Here is a 13533-nt window from a genome sequence, read left to right as displayed (position 1 = left end):
CCAGGTCCCCAGACATGCGCAGTCGTTAGCGACACTGGTTCTCAGTCATCTGCAGGAATGGCAGGCAGTGTCTACAGACCTTGGGTGTCACTAGGCGCCAATCAGCCGCGGCTCGCTGTCATTCCTGAGCAGCATGTGTGGGAGCCCCTGCTGCCCTTTCTTCATGAAGTTGCTGCTCCTACCTTTGCGCAGCCAGGAGCCTCAGTCGCTCTCTTCTACAGTCTCTGTAGGTCATCAAGCATGCAGATAGGTCACCAGGATCCTTACGTGGTCCTTCTACAGCATGAAAGAGAGAAAGACGTGGTCATCATGGATGTACTTAGCACCTTTCCAGGAAGCGTTAAGAGGCGGTCATACAGGGCCAGGAGAGTGTAAGTCACCCCTTGAATGGCCAAAGAAGAGTATGCTGCATGGCTGCCCTGTCAACCTGTGACATAGGGGACACTGGTTCAAACCAGGATGCTGATATTGCAAAGGGCTGTGAGCACCTCCAACAGTGACTGCTACATGGCCAGCATTGGTGAGGAGATTGTACAACATGTGCAATCCAACTGCTCTGCGGTCCAATAAAGTGGTGGCAGACTCAAAGTCTGTGCCGGTGGCTTGGGGGGGTGGGGGGGGGGGGGCGGTGGTTAAAGGTATGGAGTGCTACACTGTGGCTGCACCTGATCTGTCTCAGTTGCATAAGCATGGTCAGTTTATACAGGTGTCCCTAATGCGTGGCCACTTCCCTCGCTTACCCTGACGCCCACAATTGCCTGTGGGATACAGCGCCAGGGCAGCACTTGACCCCCCCCCCTCCCCCAACCGACAATGGGCTCCTCCGAGGCTGGCCAGCATTTGCCCACAGAACCACCCCCCCACCACCCCCACCCCCCGGCCCCACTGCACTGCAATTGCCTCCAGGGCCAGGCATCAGCTTCCCCCCCACCACCTCCCCAGAGAACACAGCTGCTCACTCACCTCAGTTCCCCCAAAGTGATGGCCACCAAGTATACATCGCTTGCATGCTGTTGCGAAACACGTCAGCGGGGACAGATGATACAGCGAGGTTCCAAGAGCCTGGTGGGGTGGCCTTTTAATTATATGCTGATGTATTACAATTAGCTCCCCGCTGACCGATGGTGGGAAACACAGCCCGCTGTTGGCAGGCTGAGCGGACGATCGCGACCTGCCTTCACTCCGTTGTGAAGCAGGTTGCCCCATATTTTCTGTGCACGCCGCCTATCATGCCCGCTGCTAGCGGGCTCGGAAAATTTCGTCCAATAGATATAAAAAAGTCTGTAATGTTACTGGAAATGGATATTGGGAGTTTGGATCTCATGATGTCATATCAACTACAAAACTAAGATCATGAAGACAAGGCCACAGCACAAAACATTAAACTAGCAGAACAGTTATAGCAACAGCAGGCATGTGAAAATATATTACAGAGGTCATTTTAATTTATTCTACACTTAAATAACACGGTCCTATTTGTAAAAGTCATTCACAATAAGTAATCTTATGGGCGGAGCTGTGGTGTCAGATTTTTTTCGCCAGGAGAATTTTACTTTAAAGGTCAGTCAAAAGTGGGGGTGGGCAGATAGAAAGAGAAAATCAGGGACATTCCACAGGGAGAAAGAGATATAAGAATCAAGGATAGTCACTCCAGGTTGCTCCTGCACAACCCAATGCAGCAATTTACAAACAGCACCAGGAACAGGCTCAAGTCATCAGCTCAAGAGGGACTCTTGACACAGATCAAGAGTTCTACTATCCAGCTGCCCAAGTTATTCCCTTACTTGGATGCTGGGTTATAAAGAAACAAAGTTTAGAAAATAAAATACAGCCAAAAACAAGTTTACAGGTTGAATAATGAGGGTCTTGTTAATACTTATGGTGATCCTCAATTATTCAGCCTAGTTACTGTTATTAGTAAAACAATAAGGATTTTCAAATTTATAAAGAAAGTGACTTCCTATATATTTTTTAAGCTTTATCCAAGTTTGTTTTTAAAAATGTAACCAACCCTCCTCTAATCCTGCAACATGATCTGTAACCATTTATGACCTACCCTGGGATTTTACAACCACTTTACCACACTCTTACTGCCCCGTAATCTTAACTGAGCAGGTCAACATTGCAATCACAGAACCTATTCAGCAGTTCATATTCCGCCTTGTAAATAGCTGCTCTTTGAAGCAATTCACCTTTCTACAAGCTAGAAAGAAAAATGTGATATAGTCTCATTTCATACCTAAAATAGCCTGTGACTAACACCAAAGTTAGCACGTAATATTCCCTCCAGCCAAAACCAAATTGAATGACCTAGAAATAAGTAGTAGAATAGAAATAAGTTGAAATAAACCAGGCATCCATTTTGGACACTCAGGGTAGAATTTTACGGTCCCCCGCCAGCAGGTTTGCAGGCAGGGGGAGTCCATAAAAGTCCCCAGGGGGCCTTCCATCCGCCTTCCTGCCCACCCCTGACCTGTCTGCAATTTTGTGGGGCGGACGAGGCCTAGGACGGCCTGTCCACAATTGCCCCAATTGAGGCCCTTCCTCACCTCGGCCTCAATTTTAAGGCTGGCGAGAAGAGTTCAGGGGCAGGGGTGGGGAGCCAGACAGATCACCTTGCTCAGGTGTGAAGGGGGAGTGCTTCCCTCAAGGGTCCCCTTTCTACTTCAGATGCCCACTCCCATGCTCTCCCACCCCCCCGCCACCCAAGTCTGCCTCCCATGGGTGCTCCCTCCCCAGCCTCTCCATCAAAACCACCAGCCCACCCCCCATCTCTCCTTGACATAAGACCCCCTGCACCTACCTAGTCCTGGACTTAGAATTTGGGGACTGCTTGGCCACTGCTGCCACCGGCACTGCTGGGACTACACAGCACCTGGCCACTCTCTGAGGCGAGAATTCCACCCGAGTGAGGGGTAGAAGTCCTGTCTCTAGCCAATTAATATTCCTTGGAAAGTTAAATGGCTGTGCAGGAAACCCTGCCATCAGAAAAATCCCAAATACTGGACTCTACAATCACGCAAAAACATTCAAGGTTTGGCCATATAACCAGGGGAAGATGGCACTTACCCATTAAATATATATTAAATTGAACTTTATTTATATCATTACAATTATTTTTTTCAAAGCACATTTCCCTAAAATCATTTAATATTTGCAGTCACAATAATTATATAATTTTTTTTGAGTTTCAAAAAAAATTAGTTCACTTTAGAGAAAATTACTAAACAACAATTTCCTCCTGGGTGTGGTTTTATCCTTCAGTGTGTAATTATTTAGTACTAAACAGCCATAGTTGAAAGCCAAGAGCCAGGACCAATTTCAGTATTCTTTTGGATCAAATATCAGACAAGCCCAGTTTCTCAGGAACAAATAATAGTGCAGAGAGTATTACATTATCACCAGGGTGATTCAAATAGTCAACTTTGACCTACTTTAGTATGGAACCCATCTGCTAGCACTTCTCAGATAAAGGCCTGTGACACAATCTTTTAACCCAGTACAGGGTAGTGGTGAAAATTATAAAAGCAGAGTTGCAAAACAATAAATACTGTATTTCAAAATTTGTAATATTCAAAGGACAAAATGCTCTCTAAGCTTTGGAGTGCAAAATGTTGTGAGCCTTCACAACCCCTTCTTCCTTCTCCAAAAAAAAACACAGATCCACCAGAACCACATATGATTTCCCAACCCAGGATGTAGGCAGGGAGGCGAGTCAGGCTCGATACTGCTGCCTATTGTGGGGTCTGGGAGATTAGGCATGATTTATGCCACTTTCATTCACTTTTTTTGGGGCTGGACAAGACAAAAAAAACTCATTGCCTAAGTTCAACTTCCCATCCCTGCCTTTTATCCTGGCTGCAATCTAGAATTTGCTGTGTGGGGAAACCAGATGGTTTAATCTACATCTTAACATATTGGTGGGCAATGCCTTTGTGCTCATTGTGACCACTGTCACATGTGGTCTACATAACTAAGTGCATCTAAAGCCCACTCTCTATGAATCCACGCCTGGTCCCTTTGTATAACATAGTTGCTATGTTGTTTCATTTCTTTATCAAATAAAGTAAGATTCTTTTTTTAAAAAAATTTTTTTTTTAAAAATAAAGCACTTTTAAGGTTCAGGACTAAGTATATAACTTATTTCACCTCCCCTCCCTCATATTTTCAACTCTCCTGAGAACAGAGTTTCATGCTATGGTATCATTCCATAGTTGCTGGGAGCCCCTACATACCTCTACCAAGTGACTTCCCCAGGTGTAGGCCAGATAAGTAGAATGTGCAAACTATTCATCCATGGGTGTTGAGTGGGACATTACCATAGATTGCTTAGTCCTATCCTAATTCAATATTCACATGTGTATTTTAAAGGAAAGATCACTGAATCAGGAATGAGAAACCTGCTTAGGGAGTTTGAGGCGTATTGAGGCAACTCAACATTTGCCCAGGCCAAAATCAGCTAACTTGTTAGACTGGGTATTGAGATTGGGCTCTTTCTGATACCAGTTATTTCTAAGGACAGAGCATATAATCAATAAATTATATCTTCCTGACTAAACTAAAAACAAAAAAGCGTGCAATAAATTGAGCAAGATTTATTGCGTGGGAGTACTCTTAATATTGTGAGAGATTAGTGAGAAAGTTGCTAGGATGCAGTGTGAGCCTCAACATGTTTGCATATTTCAAAAATGGCTGAACAATTACACAATACACTAAGTTATTTTAGCCCCTCAGGTGCCAAAAACCCTGGCATGTTTTTGTTACAGAATATCTCCTGCTACTTCACTTATTATACTATAAGGATGCCATCAACATATTACCCACTCTGGAACAGCACAAGACTTCCATTTTATGTAGCCCAGTCTCTAGGATCAATTGAAATAATCAGAAAATACACACTACATGGACTGTTTCATTTCTAGCCAACTTATTCCATACCTTTTACTGCCTATAACGCTAAGCTTTCCAGTTTTTAAATGTCCTGCAGTATTTGAACACTTCCCTACAATGAACAATTTGCCTGAATCAAATCTGTAGATCCACATGGCACAAAGCACAATGTATGCGGTCACATATAAACTACAAAAGGTTAAAATCTGCTTCGCCAGGAGGCAAACCAGTAGTATTTGAGATAAAGAGGGAGCTACAAAACTTCCTAGTGTGGCACTGCCTCTTTAAGGTCTTCCAGTAGTTTTGTAAGAGGTGATAACCCCACAGGTAAATGACAGTTATATACTTAACCATATAATCCCAAATAAGTTTTAAACATTGGCTTTTAACACAGGGGAAATCCCATTTCAGGGAATCATCTCCAGTGGGTGATATCCACTCCCCACCATTCGCAGTCCTTTCCACAAAGTAAAGATCTTTCTTGGCCCATCTTTTAGCAATTGGCCCTCACTTTCCGTTATAATTGTTAACCAATGTAAAAAAGAGGCTTGGGAGAAGAAAACAGGAATTTTTGCCAGAGATAGATCAATAGGTCATTCAAACTGAGGTAGAAATATTGTAAATATTGTAAAGTCCTGACAAGAATATCACCTCCAGCATTACGCACTAATTTTTTTTTAAGGCATATTCTATTACTATTGAACATCGTACCTTGGTTTGTATTTAATGCAATGTTTAGTCGCTGAAGTTGGAAAAAATGTAATGTTCTAGCCACGTTAAAAGGACATTGTTTGCACACCAACAACCTGCTTAGTGCTAAACATTAAATCTTAAGGAAAGTGTACAATTCAGTTGTCCCCAAAACTAGAAAATATCTCAGAGAAATATGCTGTTTGGTCAGGTAGATAGGTGGATTTTACTTGCCTGGATATGCATTTTCACAATAGCTTTTCCAATAAGAGTTGCTCCAAAGAAGGTCCAGAATGGAACGAGGAAGTGTCCACATGTTATTCCAGCCAGGTCAAAGAGGGGATTGGGAATCTACAACACATCCACGATAACATTTAACAAAAAAATTAAAGAGGGAAAAAAAAATGGACTGATCTGTGCAAAACTTAAATTTAATCACACTGCTGTAAAACATGCAAAAAATACCTATTTACGCCATCTACTACAACCAATAAAATATAGCTATAGGTGTAATAAAGTTAATGTCCATTTTGTACACTGGCAACGATGCCTTTAGCTTAAGAACCATTCATATTTTTTGTGCAGCTTTCATTTCTTTTCTGCTGTCAAAAGCAGTGTAAACATGGTTGCGTAAGTACATTCCAGCCAATCGCCCTCCAAGCAGATGGTGAAACTTGAGGCAGTTCATCTGTTTTTGATGTTGTTTATGGAAGGAGGAATGAAGGCCAGGGAAGCCTTCCTGCTTTTAAAAGATTTGACATGGGAATAAGCATAGGGCCTTTAATATCTCAAGCTGGATGGCAGCATCTTCAACAACGCAGAATTCTCCCAGGCTTAGATTGTGGTGAAGTGTTGGAGAGGCTGCACATTAAGTGATAGGTTGGGCCTCAGTCCTCTGAATTTCCCACATGGTGAGCTTTCCTATTTTTTCTGCCTGCAGTGGACACAAATCTAGAAAGTAAACACATTACAGAGAGACCTGGAAACCAAGGTTTCTGTCCTATTTTCTCTTACTTCTAGTGGACGAGTAGATGCAGGTAGTAAAGACAGCATGTGTTTCATTTTCTTAGTTTTCTTACCATGGCAGTTTGTAAGGTTGAAACTTGTTTCAATTAAACTCAGTTTGAAAGTTTGACACTTAATTGTGAAGAATTTCCTTCAATCCCTCAGCTCCAGTGTTTACAATAATGAGACCATTTGCAGCAATAGCTTTTTATAACAGAGTATGTTTATAACTACAGTAAAATTTCCAGAAATAGATTTCACAAGATAGCACTCATAATTTATTTTTGAAAATTAACCCAGCACAATTGTAAGCCCCATCACAAGATGCAATGAAGCTTCAGGAATTGCAAATTCCCTGATAAAAGAGACCAACTGCCATGGTAAGAAAACTAATTACAAAATGAAATGTATCCTCTCCTCCGCCACAGTGATCTGTGCCACAGAGCGAGAGAACACAAGACAGAAACCTTGGTTTCCAGGTCTCTATGATAATAATATGTGGGAAATCAGAGGACTGAAGCCAACTTTATCACTTTATGATGCAGTCTCACTCCTACACTTCACCATAATCCAAGCCAACACTATAGTGCGGCACAGGGAGAATTTTGCATTGAAGGTGTCACCTTGCAGTTTGAGAAGTGAAAGGTCCTGTCTGCCTATTCCCATGTCAAATACTTTAAGAGCAGGACATTCTCCCTGGCTATTATTCCTCCTCCATCAACAGCATCAAAAACAGATCCACTGATCATTCATTTCATCCTTGTTTGTGGGGTTCTACTGTGTTTAAAATGGCTATTGCATTCACCTAGAAACCCTCACTGCACTTCAAATAATTCAAATGGACGTGCAACATTCTAAAACTCCTGAGACAGGATAAGGCTCTATATAAATATAATTTTGTTCTTTCACTGGAGTCACCTCTTATTTCCCCTTTCAACTACTGCACACTATCTTTGAGCTTATTAACTTTCGTCTTTTACTTACTGAAGCACAGGCCAAGATTCCAAAGAACCCAACTCTTTGCACCAGTTTCTGAACAGCCAGCTTTGCTCGGGTTGGAAGGTCCTAATGAAGAAAGAACAGAATAAATCTCCATGAAGATCTTAGGCAGTGATCTCTAATGTTAAAATGCTGTTATACTTCAGTGTCAATGCATAGTCATAATTGCTTTGTATTTCTGAGAACAAGGTTGTTTATTTGGTGATCAGATTGCAATCAGACTCCTGGGCACACTTTAGTCAAGAGATGCAAGGCAGCCACTGGCAGGTCTCAAGATTTTACACCTGGAGCAATACAACATCTATGTGGGTACATCTTTAGAAGCTTGTTCAGGAGATTTGAGTTTTGTGAGAAGCAGCAACTCCTTTGCCTACAGCCTTCTTTTAAATATTGTCAGGGAGCAGTGACTCAGACATTTACAGCACAGGAGGAGGCCATTTCGCCCATCGTGTCCATGCAGGTCAATAAAGATCTGACTATGCTAATCCCATTTTCCAGCGCTTAGCCCGTAGCCCGGAGGCCACAGTAAAGCAAGTGAATTTTCTTTTTTCTTTTTTTAAAAAATTCAATCACAGGATGTGGGCTTTGCTGGCTGGGCCAGCATTTATTGCCCATCCCTAGTTACCCTTGAGAAGGTGGTGGTGTGGTGAGCTGCCTTCTTGAACCGCTGCAGTCCATGTGGTGTACATCCACAGTGCTGTTAGGAAGGGAGTTCCAGGATTTTGACCCAGTGACAGTGAAGGAACGGTGATACATTTCCAAGTCAGGATGATGAGTGACTTGGAGAGGAACCTCCAGGTGGTGGTGTTCCCATGTATCTGCTGCCCTTGTTCTTCTAGATGGTAGAGGTCGTGGGTTTGGAAGGTGCTGTCTAAGGAGCCTTGATGAATTCCTGCAGTGCATCTTGTAGATGGTACACACTGCTGCAACTGTGCGTCGATGGTGGAGGAAGTGAATGTTTGTGGATGGGGTGCCAATCAAGTGGACTGCTTTGTCCTGGACGATGTCCAGCTTCTACAGCGTTGTGGGAGCTGCACTCATCCAGGCAAGTGGAGAGTATTCCATCACACTCTTGACTTGTGCCTTGTAGATGGTGGACAGGCTTTGGGGAGTCAGGAGGTGAGTTATTCGCCGCACGATTCCTAGCCTCTGACCTGCTCATGTAGCCACAGTATTTAAATGGCTAGTCCAGTTCAGTTTTTGGTCAATGGTAACCCCCAGGATGTTGATAGTGGGGGATTCAGTGATGGTAATGCCATTGAACATCAAGGGGCAATGGTTGGATTCTCTCTTGTTGGAGAAGGTCATTGCCTGGCATTAGTGTGGCGCCAATGTTACTTGCCACTTGTCAGCCCAAGCCAGGTCTTGCTACATTTGGACATGGACTGCTTCAGTATCTGAGGAGTCGCAAATGGTGCTGAACATTGTGCAATCATCAGCGAACATCCCCACTTCTGACCTTATGACGGAAGGAAGGTCATTGATGAAGCAGTTGAAGATGGTTGGGCCAAGGACACTACCCTGAGGAACTCCTGCAGTGATGTCTGGGAGCTGAGATGACTGACCTCCAACAACCACAACCATCTTCCTTTGAGCTAGGCATGACTCCAACCAGCTTTACCCCTGTTTTCCCCAGATTGCATTGATTCCAGTTTTGCTAGGGTTTCTTGATGCCACACTCGGTCAAATGCTGCCTTGATGTCAAGGGCAGTCACTCTCACCTCACAAGTTCAGCTCTTTTGTCCATGTTTGAACCAAGGCTGTAATAAGGTCAGGAGCTGAATGGCCCTGGGGATGCTGGGGACCCTCGGAGGAAGCCGAGAATGATCATCCACTCGGCACTTTTGGTTGAAGATTGTTACAAATGCTTCAGACATATCTTTTGCACTGCTGTACTGAGCTCCTCCATCATCGAGGATGGGGATATTTATGGAGCCTCCTCCTCCAGTGAGTTGTTTAATTGCCCACCACCATTCACGAATGGATGTGACAGGACCTAGATCTGATCCGTTGGTTGTGGGATCGCTTAGCTCTGTCTATCACTTGCTGCTTTTGCTGTTTGGCACGCAAGCAGTCCTGTGTTACAGCTTCACCAGGTTGACACCTCATTTTTAGGTAAGGCAGGGCTTCGTCTCCACAATGATGATGCGGTGGTCACTCCTACCGATACTGTCATGAACAGACGCATCTGTGGCAGGCAGGTTGGTGATGAGGTCAGGTATGCTTTTCCCTCTTGTTGGTCCCCTCACCACCTGCCACAGACCCAGTCTAGCAGTTATGTCATTTATGACTCAGCCAGCTGGGTCAGTCGTGGTGTTACCACGCCACTCTTGGTAATGGACATTGAAGTCCCCCACCAAGTGTACATTCTGCGCCATTGCCACCCTCAGTGCTTCCTCCAAGTGGTGTTCAACATGGAAGAGCACTGATTCATCAGCTGAGGGAAAGCAGTACATGGTAATCAGGAGGAGTTTCCTTCCTACGTTTGACCTGATGCCATGAGACTTCATGGGGTCTGGAGTCGATGTTGATGACTCCCAGGGCAACTCCTTCCCGACTGTATACCACTGTGCCGCCACCTCTGCTGGGTCTGTCCTGCCGGTGGGACAGGACATACCCTGGGATGGTGATGGTGGAGTCTGGGACATTATCTGTAAGGTATGATTCTGTGAGGATGACTATGTCAAGCTGTTGCTTAACTAGTCTGTGAGGCAGCTCTCCCAATTTTGGCACTAGCCCCCAGAAGTTAGTAAGGGGGACTTTGCAGGGTCAACAGAGCTGCGATTGCCGTTGTCGTTTCCGGTGCCTAGGTCGATGTCGGATAGTCCATCCAGTTTCATTCCTTTTTTGTGACTTTGTAGCAGTTTTGTTACAGCTGAGTGGCCTGCTAGGCCATTTCAGAGGGCATTTAAGAGTCAACTGCACTGCTGTGGGTCTGGAGTCACATGTAGGCCAGATCAGGTAAGGGTGGCAGATTTCATTCCCTAAAAGGACATTAGTGAACCATATGGGTTTTTACAACAATCAACAATAGTTTCATGGTCATCACTAGACTTTTAATTCCAGATTTTTATTGAATTCAAATTCCCCCACCTGCCATGGCGGGATTCAAACCTGGGTCTCTGAATTACTAGTCCAGCAACAATATCACTACACCATTGCCTCTAAATAGTTATTAAATGTTACAAGAATTTCTGACTCAACCACCCTTTCAGGCAATGAGCTCCAGGTTCCCACCACCCTCTAGGTGAAAAAAATTTCTCCTCAACTCCCCTCTTAAGCTTTACCATCTCTTACCTTAAATCTATGCTCCTGGTTATTAAACCCTATAATGGAAAAAGTGCCTTCCTATCCACCCCATCTATGCCCCTCATAATCTTATACACCTCTATCAGGTCCCTTCTCAACCTTCGCTGCTCCGAGGAAAACAACCCCAGCCTATCCAATCTTTCCTCATAGTTCAGACCCTTCAGCCCAGGCAGCATCCTGATAAACCTCCTCTGCACCCTCTCCAGTGCAATCACATCCTTCCTATAATGTGGTGACCAGAACTGCACACAGTACTCCAGTTGTGGCCTAACCAGCGTTTTACAGTTCCAGCATAACCTCCCTGCTCTTGTATTCTATGCCTCGGCTAATAATCCCATATGCCTTCTTAACCACCTTATCTACCTACCCTACTACCTTCAGGGATCTGTGGATTTGCAAACCAAGATCCCTCTGATCTTCAGTACTTTCCAGGGTCCTACCATTTACAGTTTAATCCCTTGCCTTGTTTGCCCTCCCCAAGTGCATTACCTCACACTTTTCCGGGTTGTATTTCATTTGCCACCGCTCTGCCCATCTGACCAGTCTATTGATATCCTCCTGCAGTTTACGGCTATCCTCTTCCTTCACTATTTACTACCCTACCAATTTTTGTGTCATCCATGAACCTCTTGATCATACCCCCTACAATTAAGTCCAAATCATTTATGTACACCACAAACAGCAAGGGCCCCAGCACTGAGCCCTGTGGAACCCCACTGGAAACAGACGTTCAGTCACAGGAATATCCCTCTACCATCACCCTCTGGATCCAAAATTGGCTGATAGGCAGAAAGCAATGAGCCACTTAACCTTAGAACCCATGGGCTCTTACTTTCTTGACCAGTCTGCCGTCAAAAGCCTTGCTAAAGTCCATGTAGACCACATCAAATGCATTACCCTCATCAACACTCCTGGTTACCTCCTCAAAAAATTTGATCAAATTTGTCAAACATGACCTTCCCTTAATAAATTCATGCTGATTAATCCGTGTCTCTCCAAGTGCAGATATACTCTGTCCCTCAGAATTCTTTCTAGTAACTTCCCCACCACCGAGGTTAGACTGACTGGCCTATAATTTCCTGGTCTATCCCTTCCTCCCTTTTTCAATAATGGGACAATGTTAGCAGTCCTCCAGTCCTCTGGCACCTCACCTGTGGCCAGAGAGGATTTGATAATTACTGCTGATATCTCTTCACTTTCCTCCCTCAGCCTGGAATACATCTCATCCAGGCCTATGGATTTATCCACTTTTGAGGCCGCTAAACCCATTAGTACCTCCTCTCTCTCTATGTTAATTTCCTCTAATATTTCACAGGCCTCCACCCTGATGTCTATACCTGCGTCATCCTTTTCCATTGTGAAGACCGACAAAATATTAATTGAGAACTGTACCCATGTCTTTTGGGTCCACACACACATTACCTCTATGGTCCCTAATTGGCCCTGCTCTTTCCCTAGTTATTCTCTTGCCCTTTATATATTTTTTAAAAACGCCTTTGGGTTTTCCTTTATTCTACCCACCAATGCCTTCTCATTTACTCTCTTAGCTTTCCTATTTTCCTTTTTAAATTCCTCCCTGCACTTTTTATATTCATCTAGGGACTCTGCAGTATTGAGCCCTCAGTATCTGCCATAAGCTTCTCTTTTTTTCTTAATCCTAACCTTTATGTCCCTTGACATCCAGGGTCCTCTGGACTTGGTTCCCCCCCCCACCCTTGTCTTTACGGGAACATATTTGCCCTGTACTCTTGCTATTTCCTCCTTGAATGCCTCCCACTGCTCTGACAGTTTTATCTGCAAGTAGCTGCTCCTAGTCAGTTCACTTGGGCCAAATCGTATCTCATCTGAGTAAAATTTGTCTTTCCCCAGGTTAGGATTTTATTCCCACCCCAACTTTATCCTTTTCCGTAACTATCCCAAATCTAACCGAGTTATGGTCACTATCTCAACTGATACGCCTTCCCAGGCTCATTTCCGAATATTAGGTCTAGAACTGCCCCCTCCCTTGTTGGGCTTTCTACGTACTGGCTAAAAAGGTTCTCCTGCATGCAACTTAAGAATTTTGCTCCCTCCCTACCTTGCACAGTAAAACTATCCCAGTTAATATTTGGGTAGTTAAAATCCCCTATTACTGCCTTATTATTCTTACACTTCAATGAAAATTGATTACATATTTGTTCCTCTATCTCTCCCTGACTGAGGGCCTATAGTACACATCCAAAAGCATGTTTGCTCCTTTTGTGCTTTTTACTTCTATCCATATGGCCTCATTTGATGATCCTTCCAAGATATCATCCCTCCTCACTGCTAAAATTGATTCCTTGCTCTCCTCTTCTATCTCCCTCTCTGTCTTGCCTGAATACCCTATAACCAGGAATGTGGAGCTGCCAATCCTGCCCTTCTTTTAGCCAAGTCTCCGCAAAGCTATGATATCATACTCCTATCTGCCCGTCTGTGCTCTCAGCTTGCCTGTCTTATTCCTCAGGCTCCTTGCATTAAAATATATTCCATTTAGCCTTGCTAAACTCACTTATTTCTTATCTAGCCTATATTTCCTCTGCCTTCCAGACTCACTAGCATTTTAACTTCTAACTCCATCTCAGGTTCTCTCCCCTCTGAACTACTTTTCAGGATCCCATC

The 13533-nt window shown here is 44.0% G+C and overlaps 1 protein-coding gene across 4 annotated transcripts in view; it reads right to left on the bottom strand.

Annotated features, from left to right (window-relative positions):
* Positions 1 to 13533, bottom strand: part of vmp1 (vacuole membrane protein 1) — a 191284-nt gene that overhangs the window by 36272 nt on the left and 141479 nt on the right. For all 4 annotated transcript variants that reach the window (XM_078548215.1, XM_078548217.1, XM_078548216.1 and 1 more), the window contains 2 exons: positions 7570 to 7650; positions 5815 to 5931 (listed from right to left, as the gene is read on the bottom strand). In XM_078548215.1, the coding sequence (XP_078404341.1) occupies positions 5815 to 5931; positions 7570 to 7650 (198 nt within the window). The remainder of the gene's footprint in view (positions 1 to 5814; positions 5932 to 7569; positions 7651 to 13533) is intronic.

Source organism: Cetorhinus maximus, chromosome 9 (genome assembly GCF_964194155.1).
Source record: "Cetorhinus maximus chromosome 9, sCetMax3.hap1.1, whole genome shotgun sequence".
Taxonomy (NCBI): Eukaryota; Metazoa; Chordata; class Chondrichthyes; order Lamniformes; family Cetorhinidae; genus Cetorhinus; species Cetorhinus maximus.
Note: the sequence above shows the minus strand (reverse complement) of the source record. Positions and strands in the feature narration are given on the sequence as shown.